Source organism: Onychomys torridus, chromosome 12, assembly GCF_903995425.1.
Source record: "Onychomys torridus chromosome 12, mOncTor1.1, whole genome shotgun sequence".
NCBI classification, from domain to species: domain Eukaryota; kingdom Metazoa; phylum Chordata; class Mammalia; order Rodentia; family Cricetidae; genus Onychomys; species Onychomys torridus.
This window is the reverse complement of record NC_050454.1, coordinates 18104008-18128877: the sequence shown is the minus strand read 5'-3', so window position 1 is coordinate 18128877 and position 24870 is coordinate 18104008. Positions and strand designations below refer to the sequence as shown.

General features: G+C 40.7%; 1 protein-coding gene across 2 annotated transcripts in view; it reads right to left on the bottom strand.

Annotated features, from left to right (window-relative positions):
• Positions 1 to 24870, bottom strand: part of Gsk3b (glycogen synthase kinase 3 beta) — a 155289-nt gene that overhangs the window by 74141 nt on the left and 56278 nt on the right. For both annotated transcript variants that reach the window (XM_036203407.1, XM_036203408.1), the window contains exons 2-3: positions 22248 to 22441; positions 359 to 442 (exon numbers count right to left, since the gene is read on the bottom strand). In XM_036203407.1, coding sequence (XP_036059300.1) covers positions 359 to 442; positions 22248 to 22441 — 278 coding nt within the window. The remainder of the gene's footprint in view (positions 1 to 358; positions 443 to 22247; positions 22442 to 24870) is intronic.

Sequence of the window (24870 nt, the reverse complement as noted above, 5' to 3'; positions counted from 1 at the left end):
CAGTAAGCCCACAAATCTGTCTGTCTCCTCCCACCCCCCAACCCCCACCCCAGGGCTGAGGCTGTCATGTCAAGCATTAACTGCAGGCTCTGGAGACTTGAACTAAGGTCCTCACACTGGTGCGGCAGGAGCTGCTAGGCTGTCTCCCGGTAGCCTCAGGAAGATTCTTTAAAGTTCATTTTCTCATTGGCATTTTCCTGTTATAATCAACAATATCCCAGGACTGTATCTTGGGTTCAGAATCACCATGGTTTGTGCTTTGAGTTCTTTCAATCAATCAGCAAAGCTATTTGCTGGAGGTATGGAGGGGTTATTTCTAGAAGAAGAGAATAGTCAGTTCACACTTTTTCACACCTACCTTCTCACCACTCGAGTAGAAGAAATACCGCAATCGGACTATGTTACAATGATCTAGCTTTCTCATGATCTGGAGCTCTCGGTTCTGCAAAGAAAGCACATTAAATATTTAAGAATAACAGCTATCATCATAAAGATCGAGGTACTTCTAAAATAACAATAAGTATAGAAACAGGCTCTGAATATGCTGCTAAAATGTATGCCAAGCCAGGCACCCAGTGGCACACAACTGAAATCTCAGCTCTCTTGAGATCATGAGTTCAAGGCCAATCTGGGCTACTCTACCTACAAAATAAAAAGTCAGGAAAAGAGAAAGACCAGCGCCAGCCAGTGACTCATCTGCCATTACTCATCAGTAGACCAAATATAGAAATTAAGGTCTGGATTTCACTCCAATATTATAGGACCATAAAATTCCCTAAATGATCGCTGATAGGGCGACTTTTATGCGTATCAGTCAAATCAACGTTCAGTGAAGTCTGGTGTCTGAAATGCACTGGACAGACATCTCCTGCCATTCTCGTGCTCTCACTGAAGTGTTCTTTACTAGTGGAGTAACCATACACCGACTCCACAGCGAGCAAAGCTGTCTACAAGCACAGCACACCTACTCTGTGCCACACACTGTTCAACATTACAGACACAGAAACAAACAAAACCAAGAAAGGTTCTACTCTCAAGAAACATAAGAGTCTATGGTGAAAGGAAGAAAAAACACTGCTGTTTGGAGCTCCAGCTGAGGCTTTACCATGGATTATATCTATATCCAAAGGGAATTTGAAAATATGGAAATTTAATAGCATAAGCTGACTCAGTGGGTGATTATTTTCTAGGCAAACATAAAACCTAGTTTCCAATGTCCAGCTTCCAGAAACAGCTCCATGGGACCATGCATGCCTGTAATCTCAGAGCTCATGGGTAGAGGCAGGCCAATCCTAGAAGCCCACTGGCCAGACCACCTAACTTACAGAGCTGGCATTTCAGGTTCATGAGAGACCCTGTCTAACTGAAGAAGACGGGAGAATGATAGACACTCCAGGTCTTTCTCTCGCCCCTCTATTCCCATCCTCACGGACATGACTTAAGTCCTCTTTATTTGGGTAATGGTTTTGATCAAAGGTATAATTATCTGTCACCTGTGTGGTCAATTTAGCAGCTCTCTGTTTCTTCAATTAGTCTAGGAAGTATGTGTAGGAACAGAGGAGCGAAGTGTTGTTTTTAATTAATATTAGTGGGGGAGATGTTATGGGGGTGAGGAGAAGATATGGAGGGACTGGGAAATGAGTGGGATTTGGGGTACATGACATGAAATTCCCAAAGAATCAATAAAAAATGATGTTAAATTTGTCAAGCTGACTAGATATAGAAAATAGATATTTTAGATCAAGGTGTGAGGGAATTCTGTAAGGAGGTAAAAGCTACAAACATTTGAACTAAAAGTGAAAATCGTTCTGTGATGGTGACTACTGACCGTCAACTTCACAGGACTTAGTCTTTTGGGAGCTGCGCCTCCAGGTACCCTGGCGACTAACTATCTCCCATCAGGCCATCTGAGGCAGGAAGGCCCTCCTGAAGCCCTGGCACCGCTCCCTGGGCTTGTGCCCAACACTAACGTTTACCGTTCTCTACTCCCAGGCTGTGGATGGAACATGACTTGCCAGCCATGATGGACTGCATGCTCGAACTTTAAGCCACAATAAACCCTTTCTCCCTGAAACTGTTCTGGTCAGAGAATTTATTACAAAACTGGAAATATAACTAGGACATATTTGAAGCTGTGAGGAAACAGCATGGCAGTTAAATGAAAAACCTAAGGGGATAAGTTTGGAATGTTCCAGAAAGAGCTAGAAAATAGGGTGGTTGCATCATTGAAAGTAAGGGGAAGAAAGGTAGATAAGTTCAGAAAGAGAGGAAAAAGGAATAAAGCCTCTTCAACTGTGGTAAGAAACTCAATTTCACTTTAAATGTAACGGAAGTCAACAGAGATTTTGACAGGTGAAGTTAGGAGCTGACTTACCATTCCCAAAGAGTGCTCTAAAAATTGAACAGAGTTAAGTTTGAATAATAGGGGGCAGGAGGAATCATGAAACAGAAAGGAATGGATAATGGAATTGTAAGTGGAGAAAGAAAAAAGACAGCTTTTTTATGATTTAAGAGTCTTTTTTTAATGATCATTTAGATCAAAAGTTGCTAAGGGATTAAGATAAACACAGAAAATTGCTGATATTGCCAATGTAAGACGTTGCTCTCAGAACAACGAGGACACAGACTAATGAGACCGAATTAAAGTAGTGTAGGAGGCACAGGCTGTTAAAGACGAAAGTTTCCGCAGAGTTCTAGCTACAGAAGGTCAGGAAACCCACTCTCCCCAAACCCTAGCAGAACACTTCCCTAGGACACCCAAGGGGTCCTTGGGTAAAGGAAATGCAACCCAACAAGTGTCTGAACTTCAACTTCAATGTCTTCTCCAACTCAGAGACTAAGCACCAAATAAAAAAGAAGAAGAAGCCTTTATAACTACAAAGTGTTAAACATAATCTCTCATAAATAACAACTTATTAACTGTGCCAAGAAATTAATTTTTAACACAGAATCAAAAAAACTAATTCCTATGGGGAAAAAAACTCTTTAGACTACAATAAGATAAGAGATTGATAAAATACCCTAAAACAATCACACTCAAAAGGTTTTAAAAATCCAACTCCAGGGCTGGGGAGATGGCTCAGTGGTTAAGAGCACTGGCTGCTCTTCCACAGGACCATGATTCCATTCCCAGCACCTACATGGGGTTCACAACCATCTGTAACTCCGGTTCCAGGGTATCCGACACCCTCTTCCGGCCTCCATAAGCACCAGGCACATACACAGTACACTGACATTTAAGCAGGCAAAACATGCACAAAAAATACAATGATAATTTAAAAAAAAAAAAAAAAAGAAAGAAAGAAAGAAAGAAAGAAAGAAAGAAAGAAAGAAAGAAATCCAATTCCTGGGGCTGGAGAGATGGCAGAGTGGTTAGGAGGCTTGATGAACTTGCCCAGGACCCGCATCTGGTTCCAGCACCCACATGGTGGCTCCCAACAGTCTGTAACTGCAGTTCCAAGGGATCCAGTGCCCTGTTCTTGCCTCCATGGGCACCAGATAGGCACATACTAATGCAGGCAAACACTCAAACACAGAAGATAAAAATAAACAAATCTTAAAAAAAAAAGTCTCTATAGAGTTGCTACAATATAAAAACATTCTATTTAAAATGTAAAGACACATAAGGGACAGGAAAAGTTGGTATTTGTGCTTATAAAAACCAACAGACATTGGTTCTGGATAGACAAGGCTAGTGCATTCAGCAATGAATATAAAGCAGCTACTATAGTCATAATGTATAAATGTATTGACTTCTTTTAATTTCATCAAAAGATAAAATACAAGCCATAACAGAAATACATTGCATAAAACAGTAACAGCACAAAGGAAGAGAAATGAGGCTGTATTTGGGCTGTAGTGTACTGGATTTAAGGCAGTATTAACCTGGATGACTGTCCTGCTGCGTGTAATCCCCAGAACAACCACTCGAGACTAGAGCTTGATAGTCTACCTGAGGGCATGTCTGTGAGGAGTTTCAGAGCAGGCAGTGGGTGGGACGGCCCAGACTGAATGCAGACAGCACCATTACATGGCTAGGATCCTAGACCGCATAACAAACGGAAGTGAGGAAGCCCCAGCGTTCATCTCTTTCTGCTCCGACTGAGGCCACCCCCCACTCCCCCTAACTAAAAACGTTTCTGTTTGGGCTGGGTTTATCAGTACTTCATTATGGAAGGAAAGGGGTGTTCACCACCCACCTCTCCTCAGGGGACTCCTGACAGCCTGTCATTTCTTCAGTGCTGGAGCCACTGGTAATCGGCCATGCTCCACTACAATCATCCACACATGCTCCCGCAAGCAATCCTAACGGAATGCAGGGGTCACACACAAGACAGGACAGGCGGAGTGGGGCCGGCTGGAAGAAGGAGGGTTATAGCACAAAGGTGGAAAAAGAGACAGGCCGTGGGGGTGTGGCACTGCCTAGAATGTATTCCACACACGGAGGAAACTGTCAAAAATAAGGACAAGGTGTGTTACAGACAAAGAAGGCAGTCAACTCGTGGAGGGACAGAACAACATGAGCTAGAAACCAAGTGACGGCGTCAGTCATCCCTTATATCAGAGTGCATAAATTCTGAGTGAATTAAGTACACAATCAGAAGGCAGAGACTGCCAAACTGGATTGATTGATTGATTGATTCATTCATTCATTCATTCATTCATTCATTCATTTAATTTTTGCCCCCCCCGCCTTCCTCCAAGACAGGGTTTCTCTGTGTAGTTTTGGTGCTGTCCTGGATCTCACTCTGTAGGCCAGGCTGGCCTCGAACTCACAGAGATCCACCTGCCTCTGCCTCCCAAGTGCTGGGATTAAAGGCGTGTGACACCACCACCTTAACTGGATTTTTTTTGTTTGTTTTTGAGACAGGGTTTCTCTGTATACCTTGGCTGTCCTGGAACTCGCTCTGTAGACCAGGGATTAAAGGTGTGCCCCACGACCAACCGCCTGGCTCAAACTGGATTTTTTTTTTTTTTTAAAAAGCTCTAAATATACTTCTATCTATAGGAGATACAATTTAAACTTAAACACATAGATCATTTCAAAGTAAAAGAAATACCAAACAAACTATAACCCAAGGGGCACTGGGGTGTTGCTATTATAATCTAGAAGGAGGCCTGTCTCCTGCAAGTGACAACTCACTCTGTAATATGGTTTCTCCTCATCCACATAACCACCCACACATTACATGTGTGTTCTACATTAGACCTAAATTTTGCTTCATATTTCCTGAGTGGCAATACTATCCGCTCACAAGAGAGACCACTGATCACACTATCACAGAAATGTCTTGATCCTTCCTCCTACCTACACACCTGACTAAAATTGCTACTTAACCCCCATGTCCTTCACCATCTTCAGGCCATTTGTGGCTGCTGCAGCATACATCAAACTCTTCTTATAGTATTGAAAAATATTTTGACATTTATTGTATTTTTGCATGTATTATTACAAGTACAGGTCTAGGTGTTATATAAAATAAAGAATCCCAAAACTTACCGAATTCAGGCATTATATTGTAATGACCAACATACAACTTGCCTCAGCAACTTACTACAAATTCCTTAAGAGCAAAAATTGAACTTGCTATCTTTGCTGGTCAACCAGCATTAAGAAGGGAATAAATAGGATGCAGGGCAGTGGTGGCACATGCCTTTAATCCCAGCACTAGGGAGACAGAGACAGGCGGGTCTGTCTGTGAGTTCAAGGCCAGCCTGGGCTACAAAACGAGATCCAGGAAAGGCACAAAGCTACACAGAGAAACCCTATCTCAGAAAAAAAAAAAAAAAAAAAAAAAAAAAGAAGGGAATAGGGAGGGAAGGCAAGAAGATTCTTACATACAAAATAAAAGACTTGTAACTGTAATAAACTACGTGTTTATTTTAAAAAGCTAGTTACTCAAAATATAATTTCTCTACTGAGAAAACATGAACATAATTCAAGCAAAAATTGTTTTTCTTCTATTTAATAAAAACATTAAAATACATACATCTCTAAAAGGACTGTTATGGTTTAGCTATATATTCTCTATAAGACATATATGTTAATGTCTTGATCCACAGGTGGTGAATCCAGCCACTAAGAGTGGCTGAATCCTAAGGGCTCTGGACTCCTCAATGGATTCATCCTTTATGGATTCATATTATGATTGGGAGGGGCTACCTGGAGAAAGGTGCTCTCTGGGAGTGTGCCCTGGAAAGGCGCACTTGTCCCCAGCCTGTCCCTGCATTCTCTCCACTAGCAGGCGAGCAGTTCTGCTCCATTACACTCTTGTGCTGTATTATCAAGCCACAGGCCTAGAAACAACAGAACCTGCTAAAACCGTACACTAAAATCTTTCCTTCCTTTAAGTAATCTCTGTGTATTTACTAGGGTAACAAAACTAACAAATAGACGTAAAGGTTTCTGTTCATTTTTACAGTACCTGACACCTTACAATGGGGGATGGGGTGCGTGTGAGAGTTGTCTGGCCTGCTTCTGAAAGCCAAGCCATAGAGCCAAGGATTCCTGGAAGGGTACTTAGGGAGCATTACATAAAATCTGCAGAAAGTTAACTTTGAGGTAAGGAAACATCTAGCAAGCTTAACAGCTGTGGGTGTAAAGTAGGCAGCGTGTGTCTGTCGATCATCCTTTCTCCTTCACCAACGTTTGTTCTATTGGGAGATCTTCTCCCTCATCACAGAAAATTCTACTGCTGCTGCTGCTGCTGCTGCAAATCAAGAGTCACCTCAGAGATAGTGATTTAAGACTACCTTCCTAAATATGATCTCTGTAAAAATGAATGTTATCAAATGGCTGGATCGGTTTAATCCCTGTCTAAGTCTTTGATTCCATAGTCAAAATCAGATGTTCCCAAACATTCTATAAATGGCTTAAGAAAAAAAAAAACAAACAAAAAAAAAACCTCAAAGTAACTCCAGGTATACAAGAAATATTTTCAACTCAACTATATGTCAGAACTGAGGGTCTCTGTCTGCAAAATGGCATGATAATGAGTGGGCAAACCAAAGCTTCCAATATAGTGTGATTGACTTTAGCTCACTAATAAACTATTGTATTTGTATGTAAGTGAGCACAAGTGTGGTAGTCTGAATGAGAATGGTACTTATGGGCTTATGTTTGATGACTTGGTCCCTAGTTGGTGACACTGTCTGGGAAGAACTAGGAGGTGTGGCCTTGGAAGAGGTATCACTGAGGATGGGCTTTGAGGTTTCATAAGTCCATGCCATTCCCAGTTAGCTTTCTCTCCACCTGGTGCTTGTAGATCAAGATGTCAGCTCTTAGCTACTGCTCCAGCAGCATGCCTGCTTCTAACCTTATGAAACTGTAAGCTCCATATAAATTCTTTCTTCTATATGTTGCCTTGGTCATGGTCTCTTATCACAGAGATAGAAAAGTAACTAAGACAAGCAGAAAAGAGAAACCCACTTATTACTTTGTAAAATTCTTCAAGTCTATCAAGGAAAACATCTTATATGCAAAGAGAAAATTTTTAAATATTGCAAGCCATGAAGAACCACTAGTATGTTCCAAGTAAGACATTTGTTTTGGGAAGACTGCCAGCTATGAAAAGGTTATTAAAGAGATGAGAGAGAGAAAGAAAACCAGGACTGCAGTGAGGGGAAACACTGAAAGGGAATAGGAAACCAAGCATCGAGAGGCAGATTAAGAATTGCTAAGTGGAAAGAGAAGGCGATCTTTCAGGCTCCTTACTCATATGGCTAGTAACACAATAGTAGGAGCCAGTAGCCTAGAAAGTCTTCAGGAAGCAGGAGGGGGAAGTTCACTGAAGGTTAATAAGTCCAGAAAGGAGCCTGAATATGCCTTTCCTCCTCAGCAAGAGAGCTGTATGGCTCTTGGAGTCACAAAAGCATACATAATGTATATACAACAAGAAAAGATGCCCGGACTTGCCTGGACTCCTAACTAGAAAACAAAAGTCTAAAACTACAGCAAAATAAGTTGGAGAACGAAACAGTGGTGTCACATCACCCCATAAGATTTTATGGCATTCAGAAAAGAACTCTGAGGCATATTTATACCCAGTGCATAAGTAATCATACAAGAGAAAAAAATGACAGAAGTTGTAAGAGAAGAACCACAAACCCATAGCCTAGAATAAGAGTGGATGGGTGCTTTCTAGGAAGGAACAGACAGTAAATGCTTCAGGCTGGCAGACCATATGGACTTCGCTGCAACTGCTCAACTCCGCAGCTTAGTTACGCTTGAGGAACAGCTACCAACAAAATGGAAAAGAATGGACATGACCATGTTCCAATAAAACTTTATTCTTTATTTACAAAAACTAGGGCAGGCCCACAGTTTATCATTACTCTAGAAATAAGAAAGAGAAATTCTTGATTTTCAATGTTTCCCTATGACGCCTACTATCACCCTCCCCCATACACACAGAATGAACTTTGTAGATTGATTTAATGACTAGTTTCCTAGGAATTTATGACAATATTTTCCTTTACTGCTACTATAATCAGCATATAGACTATTTTAATTGTAAATTATAGTGATAAAAGAACCAGTTGCATGGCAAAAAGAAAATAGAGAACTCACTTCCTGCCAGCTACTAAGGATTAAAATGCAGTTTTGTTTTTTTTTTAAAGATTTATTTATTTATTATGTATACAGAAGAGGGCGCCAGATCTCATTACAGATGGTTGTGAGCCACCATGTGGTTGCTGGGAATTGAACTCAGGACCTCTGGAAGAGCAGTTGGTGCTCTCAACCTCTGAGCCATCTCTCCAGCCTGGAATAAGGTTCTTGAAAGCCTATTTTCAGAGGCCTTAACACGTAGCCAAATGCTAGCTTCAACACATTCTTTAAACACTATATCTATAAAAGTCAATAAAACACTTATTAGCAATAGTGAGGATACCAATGACTACAGAATACTGAGAAAATACCCCGAGCCAGGCATTATGCTAGCAGCTTTATCTTTGTAATTTAAATCGTTCAGGTTGGCAACATCATTATCCCCATTTTAGAGAAGCTGTAAGTATAGAAGAGTTAAGAAAGCCGGGCGGTAGTGACGCACGCCTGTAATCCCAGCACTCAGGAGGCAGAGGCAGGTGGATCTCTGTGAGTTCGAGGCCAGCCTGGTCTACAGAGGTAGTCCAGGACAAACTCCAAAGCTACAGAGAAACCCTGTCTCAAAAAACAAAACAAAAGTTAAGAAAGATGCCAGCAAATAGCAGGGGCGAAATTTAAACCAGATGTGTGTCTGAGCCCGCACTCTTCACCATGACAATGGAACGCAGCCCTCTCTGACTCTCCTATATGTACTCTATGACTGAGAGGCACACCAGTAATAAAGCAGGCTCAGTGCATGTGATTCTCTTATGTAACAATCTTACACTCCTTTAACAATTTTCTAAAGATTTATCTATTTTATGTGAATGAGTGTTTTGCCTTCAGGTATGTCCGTGACACCTGCAGAAGCCAGGAGAGGGCATCAGATACTCTAAAAGTAGAATTGTGGACAGCTGTGAACTGCCATACGGGTGCTGAGAAGAGAACCCAGGTCCTGAGCAAGAGCAGCCAGTGTTCCTCAACGGCTGTGCCATGTCTTCAGTCTTTAGGACACACTTTCATTGCCAAGGTCACATTGAGTGTTAGAGACAGAGGACCACAGGGAAAGAAGGTAGTGTGGTTAGTAGAGAGTAATACAAGGATCTTTGCAACGCTTTCCATCTTGGTTGTAGTAAAAACACAAACGAAGATATTCAAGGTTCACTGGGTAAAAGCACTCGCTACCAAGCTTGATGACCTGAGTTTGAACCTTGAACTCACATGGTAGAAGCAGAGAAATTACTTCTGAAAGTTCTACTCTGACTTACACACATGCCATGACTTCTACATGCCCACACACACATAGACAATACATTTCTTACAGCTGTGTTACTGAAAATTTAGTTCCCCTCACTCACTTCAGGTGTTCCCTTAAATGCTACATTCTTACCCTATCTTAAATCACAACCTCCACAACTTCAGCATCCCTTTCTCCATTTCTTTGCTTCATTCTTCTTCAGAATAACAAAAGATCGAACATTTATACCTTGTGTTTATTCATTATTGTCTGTCTCTCCCCAATAAACTCTGAAATACCATATTTTAAGGATAATCTGTTTACTGTTATACAACCTAGAACTTCTAACAATGCCCAACCCACATCAATAAAAATCAGCACTGTATATTTAGATGAATGATAAAACAATGATGTTTTTAAAAAGATATGACACATTTGTTGTAGAAAATGTCACAGTCGGTATGAAAATAAAAAAGGGTCTAGAGAAAGTTTTACAGTCCATCATGGTGGGGAAGGCCTGGTACTCACTCAGAGTGTGAGGTGGCTGGTCAGATGCCATCCCCTCTGCAGGGAACAGTGACTAATGCTGGTACTCACGCTCTCCATTTCATTTGGGCTAGACGTCACCTCATAAAATTGCGCTGCCCTCATTTACAGTGAGTCTTCTGCACCTCAACTAACCCAATCTAGAAACTTCTCCACAGGCATGACCAGGTTTATCGCCAACATGATTATAGAGCATACTAAGGAGACAATCTAACCATCAGAGACCTTCAAACGACATGTTAATTAAGTTTCACTTTCAGTAATGAAGACATCACCCAGACAGGTATGTCAATAAGGAAATAAACACAGAAATATTGTTTAGGGGCCTGCAAGATGGCTCAGTGGAGAAAGACACTTGCCATGCCTGCGTGGAGAGCTGAGTTCATTTCCAGAATTTATAGGGCGACAAGAGGAAAAACAACCCCTGAGGGTGTCCTCTGACCTCTACACAAGCACCAAGGCACACCTGTGTAAACATGAATACATAAACATAAACACACACACACACACACACACACACAAATACCAGTAAAATTGAATTAAGTGGACCTAACCAACATACAAAACCCTACGTTTTAATATTATGTAATCTTTTTAAGTACACACAGAACCGTGTGAAGATCACATACATGCAAGGCCACGTGACATCTTAAAAAATTAAACAAGACAAATGTTGTATCAAGCATCTTTTATAGCTGTAATGAAGTAAACCTAGAAATCAACAGCAAAGGGAATTAGAAATACACAAAATGTGTATGAAATATAGACGCTCAAAACCCATATGCTGTTTGTGTAGGGGCAAAGGGAGAAAACAAACATTTCACACACTAGGATGAGTTTAATTTAGAATAAAAAATACCACTAGATAATAGCAAGTGTTTTCAAGGGAAGTGCAGAAATTACAGTACTCATAACACCATTATGAGACTCTAAAATGGTACAGCTATTTAGAGAAACGGGTTACCATTCCCTCAAGATTTTAATCAAAGAATTACCATGTGACCCATAAATTCCACTCGTGTGTGTGTGTGTGTGTGTGTGTGTGTGTGTGTGTGTGTGTGTATGTGAATGAAAAAATATCTGAACAATAACTATAAACCAATATTCATTGCTCCCAATAGACGAACACTATAACCAACGAAGATATTCACAATCTGTGTATCAACAAAACGTAACACATTCTAACACTATTTGACCAAAGAGAAGAATTCAATGCTGGGAACCTGCTGCTCCATGGGGCCAAGATGCACCTCCTGAACACACAGGACTTCTGGGCTGGGCTACGGTTCCAGAGCCAGGGTATGCTGACATGGAAGCCAACCCAGCAATGCTGGGGAAAGACAAGTAAGGAAGATGGACTAAAAGCTGCCTCTGTGACATGCAACAAGGAAAAGCCAACTAACAAAAGACAGACAGGAAGAGCATAGAAAACTACGAGAATGAAAGAACAGCTGGAAGGTCCACAGAAGGAAACAGGATCGGGACTAGAGAGGTGGCTCAGTGGCTCACAGGCACCTCTAACTTCTGTTCCAGAGGCTCCATTACCTTCTTCTGGCCTCGAAGGGCACCAATGCATGTGGTGCACAGACCTACACACATGCAAAACACCCATACACAGAACATTTTTTTAAAGGCTTTTTTTTTTTTTATGTTGGGTGATGGTGGCACACCTTTAATCCCAGCACTCGGGAGGCAGAGGCAGGCAGATCTCTCAGTTTGAGGTCAGCCTGGTCTACAAAGTGAGTTCCAGGAAAGCCAGGGGTACACAAAGAAACCCTGTCTTGAAAAAAACGAACAAACAAAAGACTGCCTACTAAGAGACTCCCTAATAAAACCTGAAGGGATTATCATTCCAAAAGATGCACAAATAGCAACATGGAAACACAAGATGAAAAAAGCAAGAAACTGTGACCTTTCAAAAGATAACTTAATGACCACATAAAAAAAACAAGGTGATGGCCGAAACACTGACAAAATAATTTCAAAGTCTAACCATAAAACGACCAATTAATTCAAAGATATAAACAAGCAGATGGAAAAAATAAGGGAATTCATCCAAGTTCTGAATTAGAAAAGTCAGCAACATGGGAGAAAAAAATAAGCAAAGAAATTGAGATGGGGGCAGGGTGCTCTAGCAATATTGAATATGAATTGCTTAATAAAGCCAGTAAACATTAAAATGTAAAGTTATCACTAATACACTAAACCAAGCAGAATATCAGGGATTGAAAATAAGGTCAATGAAAGATTACATTCAGACAAGAGCAAAGGAAAATGATAACATGCTCCAAACATCTAAAAACTATTAACATGAAAACATTCAATCCCATGGATAGAAGGAACTAAGAAACAAAATCTAAATGCACACAAATGCTACACAATGTGTGATTACAGCAGAAAAAATTCCAAACCCTAGGATATGAGAAAGACATCTAAGCACAAAAGGCAGAGAATTTCTTCACATTATTATTATGAAAATGCTCAGATCAAAGAACAAAATCCCCACCATTCAAAGTTACCACAAAGAACTTACAGAGACAAACCTGACCGGCTAACATCAAACCTCTTAGCAACGCCAACAGCAAGTAAGCATGGAACGATGCATTTCGAACCCTGCGAGTCAGTAACTGCCAACTAAGATTTTGTCTGGCAAAGCTGTAATTTTTTTAAATTTATAATTTCAAATTTTATTAAATCACACTTTTACAGTCTGGCCGGTCCATGATTCAGGACTTAGCAAAAGTGAAGGACTCTCCCTCCCCTTTATTTTTTGTTTTTTTTTTTTTTTCAAGACAGGGTTTCTCTGCGTAGCCCTGGCTGTCCTGGAACTCACTCTGTAGACCAGATCTCCTCTGAGTTCTGCCTGCTTCTGCCTCCCCGGTACTGGGATTAAAAACACAAGCCACTACACCCAGCTCCCTTCCCTTTATTTTAAAATTAGTTATTTGAGAATCCCACACCATGTATTTTGATCACATTTACCCCTCCCTCCACTTCTCCCAGATCTACCTCCTCCTTCCCTTCTAACCCAACTTTTGTGTCTCTCTCCATCCCCTGCCTCACCAACGCCCTATTCTCTCCTCCACAGACATAGTTGGTGCTTCCCATACACTTTGGATGTGTGGCCTTCCACTGGAGTATGTCAACTACCAGGGGCTACCCCTTTAAAGTGAGCTGCCTCTCCCTCTCCAACCGTTTTCAGGAGTCAATTGCTAGGGGGTGGACTACATGGCACCTCCTCCTCCCTCCATGCAGAGATTTTGTCTAGCTTGAGCTTGTGATGGTCCTGTGCACACTCTCTCCACAACGAGAACTTCCTGTGTGTGACTGCCCAACTGTGTGCAGAAGACACTACTTCCTTCCAGTCATCCCCTTAACTCTCTTTTGTCGTGACTCCTGAGCCTTGAGAGGAGGGGTGCAATACAAATATCCATTTAGAGGTAAGCACCGCACAGTCCACTACGAAAAGCAGCTTCTCTGATGAACACCAGACAGGCACTATTGAAAGACCCTTCACAGTCATGTCAATACTATGCCCACTTAGCAGAGAAACAGTAAGTAGTAGGCTCTTCCCTAGAGCCTATGACTTCTCCAGCCACAAGTTCCTGGCCCAGATACAGGTTTTAGTTTGTGCAGCTTGATTCGCTCTACCTTAAAAAGCAGTGAGTGAGTCACATAACAGACCTGCCACCATCACACCAGTGGGGGTGTCTGGCCAGCCCAGTCACTGTGCACCTCCCAGTGTTCACAGCTGCCTTAAGATGAGAGGACACATGCACTTATCTTTCTAGGTCTGTGTTACCTCACTCAGATGACTTTATTTAAAAATTTCACCATTTTGTTTTTCCAATATTCCACATTTTCATTATCCATACATCAGCTGGTAGACATTTAGGCTGTTTCCATTCCCTGGCTATTATGACAAAAAAAAAAAAAAGAGTATCGAACACGGATGAGCAAGTATCTCTATAGTAGAAGAGTCCTTTGGGCATATATCCAAGAATGGCATAATTAGACAAGGTGGTAGATCTATTTCTAGCTTTCTGTGCAAGTGTCACACCGATCTCAACAGTGGTGGCTGCACCAGTTTGTACTGCCACCAGCAGTTAGTCTTCCTCTGTGCCTACAGCCTTACCTGCCTTTGTTGTCCTTTTCAAAAAAGAATTATTATCTTAGGTATTCTCATAGGGGTATAATGAAATGTCATAGTTTAATTCTGACTTGTTTAACATTTTTAAAAAGTACTTCTCAGCCAGTTGTCTTGTTTCTTATGAAAACTGTTTCCTTCCTTGCCCACCCCCACCTGTTTTGGTGGTTTTTTTGAGACAGGCTTTCCCTACCTTGTCTTGGCTATCCTTGAACTCAGAGACCCACCTGCCTCTGCCCTCCCAGTACTGGGGTTAAAAGCGTGCACCACCAAGCCCAGTCTCCATGCCCTGATTTTTGAATTGGGTCTTCTTGATGTTTATTTTTTTGTTTTAGCTCTCTGTATATTCTAGATACAAAATCTATGTCAGATGTAGAGCTAGTAAAAAGATTCCCCCAGAGGCTGGAGAGAAAAGTTAACTTTGACTTCTCCCTTTCCTGTTTGATTTCCTTTATCTCCTTCATTTGCCTTACTGCTAAGACTTTAAGCACTGTTCTAAACAAGAGTGTAGAGGGTGGACATCCTTGGGTTAGTCCTGATGTTAGTGGAAATGCTGTGAGCTCTTCTCTATGAAGCACGATACTGGCTGTGGGCTTTGTCTTTATTATCCCTGTATTCTCCAGGACTGACCATGAAGGAATGTTGACCATGAAGGAACGTTGGATTTTGCCAAAGCTCTTTTGGAGTCTATGTAGCGGATTATGTTGGTTGATTTTCAATGCTGAACTATCCCTGTATTCGAGGGATGAAGCAGAATTAATTATAATTTGGTTTATGTGAATGGTACCCATAGACTTATATGTTTGAACATATAAGGAGCGACCTTTTGAAAGGATTACAAGAACTACAAGGTGTGGCTTTGTTGGAGGAACTGTCACTGGGGGTGGGCTTTGAGGGATTTCAAAAGTCCATGCGTACTAGCCCTCTCTCTTCCTGCTGCCAGTGGACCAGACTGTAGAACTCACAAACACACCTCACGCATTGTGTCTGCTTGCATGTCACCATGTTCTCCACCATGGTAATAGACTAACCTCCAATTAAATTAAACTCTTTTGTAAGAGATGCCTTGGTCATGGTGTCTCTTCACAGCAACAGTGACTAAAACCCAGAAGTTAGTACCAGGGACAGGGTACTGCTGTGACAGGCCTGACCACACTGTTTGTCGGAGGAATGTGGGAGTCTCTGGGAGCTTTGTACTAGAAACTTGGTTTGATGCTTTTAGCAGAACTTAATGGGCATCTTGTAGGAGCATGGAACACAGTGCTGGGGTTAATTTGAACTGAGGAGGCTCCAGCTTAAGACATTTCACAGGGGAAAAATAATTAAGTGGCCTAGAGACCATTCTTGTGATATTAGGGCCAAGAATATGGCTGCTTTTTGTCCTTGTCCTAAATCTCTGCCTAAGGCTAAAGTGAAGAGATAGCCAAATATTGATTCTGTTCTGTGGTTATTAGTAATCACAATTATGCAAATATATAATGAAAAGGAGGGAACTATAAAAGGAAATACCAAATGTAGAGTGTGACCTCAGGGCAAGACCCCACCCTAGCTAAGCTTCCAACTAGTGAAAAGCTTAAACAGTAAAGAAAACTATCAACAACACAATGCTGGTACAAATGTCATTGAATGAAAGGTAAAGTTCCAGCCACATCAAGTAGCAGAACTTGGCAGCTTGGCCACGTGGTTATGGCCTTAGAGGCAATGACACAAAAAGGGCTTGTGGAATCTCCCACCACATCTAAGGAAAGCCACCGAGGTCAAGCATGTGTCAGGGCATCACAGCATGGAGGCCCAGAGAGGCAATTTGCATGAAGCTATGAAGATGAAGCTTGGATTGTGTTGGACTCCCCAAGATGGTGGAGATGCCTGCCAAGGAGACCTGCTAACAGAATGTGGGACCAACCCAAAAGAGAGAAGTGTGCTGCAGTCAACAAAACTGTTGGAGATCTGAAGAGAACTTTGACATCAGACATGGAGATTCAGAGTTTGGAGTTTGCCCAGCTGGTTTTCGGTCTTGCTTTGGTCCAGTGTTTATTCACTATGTTCCCTTTCTTCTCTCTGGAATGGTAATGTATATTCTGTGTCCTTATGCCTTGGAAGTATATGATCTACTTTTTTATTTTGATTTTATAGAGCGTTACCCTTAAGAGATCACCATGAATCACAGAAGAGACTTTGAACATTGGGCTTTTAAACAGTGTTGAGACTGTTACAGACTATGTGGACTTTTGAAGTTGGACTGAATGCCTTTTTTGCATATGATATGGCTACATGCCTATGGGGAACGGAGTGAAATGTGAGAATTTGAATGAGAATGGCCCCCACAGGTTCATATATTTGAATGTTTACTCATCAGATACTATAACTATTTGAAAAGATTATGTGGATAAGGAGGTATAACCTTATTGGAGGTGGGGGGGGGGCAAAACAGCTTGACCACACAGCTGCCATGACAGGCTTAGAGGCCCAGATACAGCTTCTGGCAGGCAACCTCTGGACCCAGGAAAAGCCATAAATAAGCTGACCCCACCCGGTGGGGCCTGCATCTAAGAGGAAATAACTGACATTCCAAACATTCCCTATACCCCTAGACAAATGTCAGCTAATCAGGGTCCTGAACCCTGGAAACCCCCTCACCCCAACCTCTACTATGATAAAAAAAAAAACCCACTCTGCCTGAGCTCTGGGCTCTCTGCTCTCACACTACATAGGACAGAAAGTCCAAGCTCTGAGATTGAAAATAAAGGCTCTTTGCTTTGACATACAGGGTTCGGTCTCTGTGGTGGTCTTTTTTTGGGGGGGGGAGTCCCCGAGATCTGGGCATAACAGAGGAAGTATGTTACAGGGGTGGGTTTTGAGTTTTCAAAAGCCCATGACCAGCCCAGTAGCTTGTGCTTGCTCGCGCTCTCTCCCTCCCTCCCTCCCTCCCTCTCTCCTCTCTCTCTCTCTCTCTCTCTCTCTCTCTCTCTCTCTCTCTCTCTCTCTCTCTTCCCGTTGCATTAAGATCCAGATGTAGAACTCTCAGCTACTTCTCCAGCAACCATGAATGCCTGTATGCTGTCATGCTCCCCACCATGAAGATAATGGACTAAACCTCTAAAACTGTAAGCAAGCCGCCAATTAAATGTTTCCTAAGAGTTGCTTTGGTTGTGATATATCGTCACAGCAATAGAAGAATTTGCAAACATTTTATTGGAAGTTTTTGTATCCATATTCATCTTACATATAAGAAATTGGCCTATAGTTTTCTTTTTCTGTTGGGATATTTATCTGGCATCAAGGTAATACTAATTTTGTAAAAAGAATTTGGAACCGTTCCTTCCTTTTCTATTTTATAAATAATTCACTTAACACTGGCATTAGTTTTTCTTCTTTGAAGGTCTGGTAAAATTCTACACTGAACCCATTTGAACCCAGTCTTTTCCTAGAGGGGAGATTTTTAATTGCTGGTTCTATCTCATTGGTTTTTATGGGTCTGTTTAAACTATACACTTTGATTTAACATTATAGGTCACCTAGAAATCTATCGATTTCTTTTTTCAGTTTAGTGGAACACAGACTTTTAAAGTGAGTCCTGATAATTATCTGAACTTCCTCAGCATCTCTTGCAATGTTTCATCTCATTTCAGCACTGGTTTTGATTATTTCTTCCCATATGTTTCTCAGTGTTGTTTGCTCTTGTGCTTCTAGGGCCTTTGGATGCATGAATTAGTCATGAATTTGAGATCTCTCAGTTTTTGATGTAGACACCGAGAGCTATAAACTTTCTCCTTAGAGCTAACTTCCTCATGTTCTATAGATTTTAATATGCCATATTTTCATTTTCATTCATTTCTTGAAATTTTTCAATTTCCTTCTTGATTTCTCTTTTGACTCAATTATCATTCAGTAGTTAATAAGATATCTGTGGTTTCAGATTTAATAAGTATTTTTAGGGAAGTTGAGCTTTAGTGTGTGCATATTTAAAATTATAATACCCTCTGGGTGGATTTTCCTTATCTCTTCTGATTAGCTTGAAGTCTACTGTCAAATATTAGACTTCCTACACCTACTTGTCTCTTAGTTCCATTTGCTTACAATACCTTTTCCTATCATTTTACTCTAATGTGGTGTCAGCTGTTGATAATGATTTGAAGCATCGAAAAATTGATTCTGTTTTCTAATCCAATTTGCTAGTCTGTGCCATTTTATTTGGAAAACTAAGTCCATTAGTATTAAGAGTTACTATTGAAAGATGTGTTATTAATTCCTACCACTTTGTTGATTCTGTGTTGTTTCCTTAGACTTCTTTGAATTAGCTGTCCTAGCACGCACTTATTTCATGTGTTTTCAAGTGTGTTTACCCTTCTCTTTAGATTGAAGTATTCCTTCCAGCATCCTCTATGGTGATATTTTATTTGTACTGAAATGTGATTTTATTAGTGTGTTAATAAAGTTGCCTGGGGGTCAGAGCTAATAGCAAGCCATAGCAGAAGCTGGCTAGTGGTGCACACCTTTAATCCCATCACTTTGGAGGCAGAGCTAGGCGGATCTCTGTGTGTTCAAGGATACAGCTAGCATGGCGACACACGCCTTTAATCTCAATACCAACCATAGAAGACCTGGAGGTCTGTATAGACGGGCAGTGACGAGGAGGTCATGTGGTTGGGTTTACAACCAATGAGAAGGCAGAACAGAAAGTCAATAAAAAGACAGAGACACAGGAAGTAGGCCTCTCTTGCTGAGGGGAAGGAGAGCAGCGGCAGTGAAGGGTAAGGTTTTTAGCTCTCAGCTACTGCTTTGACCTTCCGGGCTCTCGACTCTGTATTTGGCTCTGTGTTTCTATTTTAATAAGACGGTTACATCTACAATCCACTGAAGAGCTGGCTCAGTGTTCATAAGTTCCTTTATTCTGTTTATAATCGTAGAAAAATTGTATTTCTCCTTCAAATTTAGTGGATAGTTTTGTTGGGTATAATAGTTTGGGTTTATAGTTGTGGTCCATCAGAGTTTGGATTCATCTCTCCCAGACCTTTCAGCATCATTTCCATTTCACTTCATTTTTCTTTTGCTATTTCTGTCTCTTCACTAAATTCAATTTTTTGTATCACAGACTGACTTCCTATTTCATTCAATTTTTTTGTAAACTTTTCTTTTTCTTTGAGCTGTTTGATCACAGTTATAATGATTTTGTTGAATGGTTCATTACTGTGATTGGTAACTTTTTCAGGGTGAGGGACAAGTTGTCTTGGTTTTTCATGTCTCTTTCGTTTCTGCACTGAGACTTGTGAGCCTGAAATAGTTACATGTCTTTCTTTTTCTTCCAATCACCTTTCTTCTTTCAGCATAGCCATGCACAGAGTGCAGGAGAGATGGAACTTTTATTGAGGGCTCCAGGTTCTACCCTAGTCTTTTGAGTTTGTTACTATCTACCTGAACACGCACCACCCAAGGGTCACAGTATGCCTTTTACTAATCCTCTGCTGCCGTTTGGTGTATCTCTCCAAATCTAGTTGTTCTATATTAAGTAAGCTCTGGTCAACCAAGGTTGGTGATAGTGGATCCTGGAAAGCTAGATGTACAGTTGGGAGGTGTGTGGCTCTGTGGGGTCCTCAGGTGCTTGGGCTGAGGTCTTCAGAATGGGTTGTGCTACCTGTATGAGGTGTTGTGTGGCTCTACAAGAGGCATCCTTCAGTTCTTCAGTTTTTTTTACATGTATCGTTCATCTTCCAATTAATAAACAGAAGCTAAATTCTATGAGTCAATGGACAATTCTACCTAAGACATAGACTATTTGTTAATAGGTTTTCCACATGACTTAAATTGCCTGAAAATGAGATCACTGTATTTTAAAAGTACAACAAGGAGGAAAGACATTTTTAAGGGGGGGAGATGGGAAACCCAAAATCCCATGTGAGCACCAGCATGTAGTAATTCAAATCCCCAAGAATACTAGATATTATCTCTCCTTATCCTGCAAAATATATGTTATACATAGGAGTACATATTCACAATAAAACAGTACTAATTTCACACCCATTATTTTCTCTTTATCCCAACCACAAGTGGAACCAAACAGGAGACTTGGAACCTATGACAGTACAAAGGAAAACTAAAATTAATAGTTAATGAAACTAAGATCACTAATTAAAAATATAGTTTACTGATACTCAAAATGTAAAAGCCAGATTCAAACACTAAAAAGTCACTTTTCAGGACTGACTCTTAATATTAAAGAACTCCTACATCAAGCAGGTAACTAGCTGAAGTTTACTCCCACACCACAGACACTCCCTACAGAAACAAACTCATTTTAGTTTTAGTTTTGGCCTCCACTGTGTATGTCAGGAGAACAAAGAGTAAACTCTACAAGAAGGAGTGAGTGAATGTAAAGAACCTGAGCTGAGTAATGAAGCCTACCACTTTTTAGTATGTAAGTGATCAAATGTAATAACAAAACCAATAAAATATTCAGGAATTAACTTATCAAGAATAGCCCCTGTAAGGAAAACTGAAACAAAAAGTAGACTTAAAAAAAGTTTTGTTTTTTTTTTTTCCCCCGGAGCTGAGGACCAAACCCAGGGCCTTGCACTTGCTAGGCAAGCACTCTACCACTGATCTAAATCCCCAACCCTAGTATTTCTTATTCTTATGCAATTCAACATTTGAAATGCCAGATCTTCCCAATTTATAAGCTTAATGAAATCCCAATTAAAAATTCCAACAGAGGGAAGAGCCAAGTTCATCAATAAGTATCAGGAACACAAGTAGGCACATCTAAATCCCCTGGGTGTCATTATCCTCTAACCAACCTGACTCTAGAAAGTAATCCCATCCCATCCCCCCTCCCCTCACTTTGGTTTTTCCAGATAGGGTTTCTCTGTGTAGCCCTGGCTGTCCTGGAACTCACTCTATAGAAGAAGGCTGCCTGGAACTCAGAGATCTGCCTGCCTCTGCCTCCCCAGTGCTGGGATTAAAGGAGTGTGCCAGCACTGTTTGGCCCATTTCTTTTTTGTGTATATAAACAAAAAGTCTGGAATGTTAGATCATAGGTGCTACCTCTATACATTAGCCAGGCCTTAAGAAATATCCAGGACCTTCCTTAAACTGCCTGATACCAAGACTGATAATCCCGAGGTTTCAAGAAGAAGGTGGTGGGGTGGTGAGGGGTGGTGGTGTCCCTACTTTTTGCCCTCTGACCTCTACACTTACCCCTAGCATGAATGTCTCCCCTCAACCCTATATACACAACTAAAATAAGTGTAGTAAAAAAAAAAAAAAAATTTAAAGTCAAGTTTAAGAATGTATACTTTTACTTTTATATAATTGTACCCCCACTCTAGCAGCTGTCTGTTGAAGATAGAAAAATTTAACAAGATAATAAAACAAGAAAAAACAGTCACAAAGTGCACTGCTGGTTCTCATCACATAGGAAGTACAATGTAAGTGACAAAACAAACCAGTGAGAACTAAGTTCAAGCCCTGAGCAGGCTGAGTCACAGGAGGATCCTTGAGTTTCAGAGCAGTCTGGGCTGTACAGATACAGACAGGAGAGGAGAATAGAAGGAGAGGGGAAAGAAAGGAAGGGAAGGGAAGGGAAGAAGGGGAGGGGAGGGGAGGGAAGGGGAGAGGAGGGGAGGGGAGGGTAGGGGCAGAGAATGGAAAAAGAAAGGAAGGGATATGGCTCAGTGGTTAAGAGCAATGTAATTAAATATATATATATATATAACAAAGATGCAAATACCAGGTTTTACCTTAAATCGTTTGTCCTGCAAAACTTTCTTGATGGCAACCAGTTCTCCTGAATCGCAAAGTTTGGCTTGATATACCACACCAAATGATCCATTTCCAATCACTTTAGTGTCTGTATAACTGACTTCCTGTGGCCTGTCAGGACCCTGTCCAGGGGTTGCCACCACTGTGGTCACCTTGCTGCCATCTTTATCTCCTACAAGAAGAGAAGGATTTAAAACAAAAATGAAAAGTGTATAGCAAAACTGTCAACACGTACAAAGTAAATATATTCTTTACTTAAATATTTATTAGTTTAGCATATAAGGTAGTTTTCAATTACAGGCAATTTAACCCACCATTTACTTAGCCATTCTAGTTAAGTCCATTCTGCTTCATATAAATACACGACCTCATCTGCTGAAAACAAGCGTCTAGAATATAAATGTATCTTTCTCACATTAAATAATGCATTGGGGAGAAAAGGTGGAGAAAGGGTAATACCAGGGGACAACAGGGAGGGAGATAGGATGGCAGAAGTGTGCAAGAGAAACTGGGAGAGAATTCATCATTTTTAAGTAACAAATGGGAGGGAAGCCAGGTATCATCGCTCATGCCTGGATTCCAGGCCAGGCTACCACAAGAGCAATGCCACCCCGGGCACATACTTAGAGTCTACAGAAATAAATACATAAGCGCAACAAAGTTAAAGTTGCCCCAAGTCAAAGTCCAAATGGTGGACTCCCTTAGGGTCTGACTTTCCATCTAACTTTTTTTTAAGCCCTTTAACTTGAAAACAAAATAAATGTAATTAAAAATGTGTAAGTACACCAACTCCATTCTGACCGTTCTGCCTTCTGGAAAGTAAGGCTTTGAGTTTTTGCTTTTGTCTTATTCCCTTTTAACAAAATTAGTGTAATACCTCTGAGAAAACAGTTACATGAGAAAATTAACTTGAGAGGGGAGAGAAGTTGGAGACAGGGTTTCTCTGTGTAGCTCTTGCTGTCCTTCCTGGAACTTACTCTGTAGACCAGGCTGGCTTTGAACTCAGAGATCCACTTGCCTCTTCCTCCCAAGTGCTGGGAGGAAAAGAATTTTAATTTGGGGAAAATGTATAAAACAAAGCACAATAAAACCCATTTGAAAGTGAGCCCATGTATATGGTTTACCTAGATACCCTCATCTCATTTACAGACCTTTCCTTACCTTTTTGCGTTGCCTCATCCTTAGCAGCAATCCATAAAGCCCCCTTTCAAGTTCAAGACCAGCTTCCCCTTTGATTAGGTAGTGCACAATTGTCTCTGAATTCTAAACTATCCTAGGCTTCCTATCCCTGGGTTCTCAAGGGCTTTAAACCATTCTTTTAGTGATGTCACAATAAACATAAGTTCTTGAAACAAGAATCATGATGAAAGGACAATTCTAACTCTTTCTGCTCTTTCCTAACAAATCTAATACCAATCCAATGCAAAGTATAAAAATATGTGTATATAATGTAAGTTCTTTAGCCTCATTGAATCTCATCTTTTTCTATTTCTCTTCCATCATGTGACTTTTATTTTTAAGATGCCAACTGAACTCATACTAACCCAATGAAGAAGTAACTCTCCCAGGCATTTCCTCTATCAAATACCAGTTGTTTGATAAATACCCAAAATGTTGGTGGCATACAATGACCAATATGTATGCCCTTTTAATACAGATAAAAGCCAATATGCAATGTCTGTGAGATCAACCTTTCCTTAAAAGATATCCTTCATATCAGATACAAAACAATGACTAAAAAGTATAAATGATTTCAAAAAGGATAGCCAAGTGATTTACAGGTAGTCTGGCATTATGTCTTTAGCTTCAAACCAAAACACTAAAAAATTTATTACTAATACAAATTTCAAATTAGCACAGTATCACCTGTTGAAAGACAAGTTAACTCTACAATTTTTATCTGTAACACTATATGTATGTACACAAACAGCAGCACAAGTCAACACATACATTGTGGTCCTCAGAGCTCTTAACTGCTCACTTACATCATAACTTCTAGTAAAATAAACCAGATGTTTTCTAAAACCTACTTTAATTCATCATCATGTTCCATCCTCAAAACTGTGACTATAGTCATCTTAATTGCAATTTCTCAGTTGGTTGTAAACTCTATCCTCTCCCCCTCAAAAAAAAATCTTGGTTTTGTCTTTTTCATTTCTCCTCCTCCTCCTTCTCTTCCTCCTCCTCCTTGCCTTTTTCATCTTCAGTTTTAGAAGACAGGGTTTCTCTACATAGCCCTGGCTATCCTGAAACTCTCTCTCTCTCTCTCTCTCTCTCTCTCTCTCTCTCTCTCTCTCTATATATATATATATATATATATATATATATATATGGATTTTGAGATCCACTTACCTTTGCCTCCTGAGTGCTGGGATTAAAGGGTTGCACCACCAAGCCCAGCTCATTTTTAAAGACAAATTCACTCTTAAGAGATGCAGGGGGGCTGGAGAGGTGGCTCAGAGGTTAAGAGCACTGAGATGCAGGGCAGTGAAATGCACTGTATAACCTAGCTGCTGCCTAAAGACTAATTTCACATGCTTTCCTACTCCCATAAAAGAGAAAGTCTGCTAACAGCCTGTGAAAGGATTGGCTCCAGAGTGG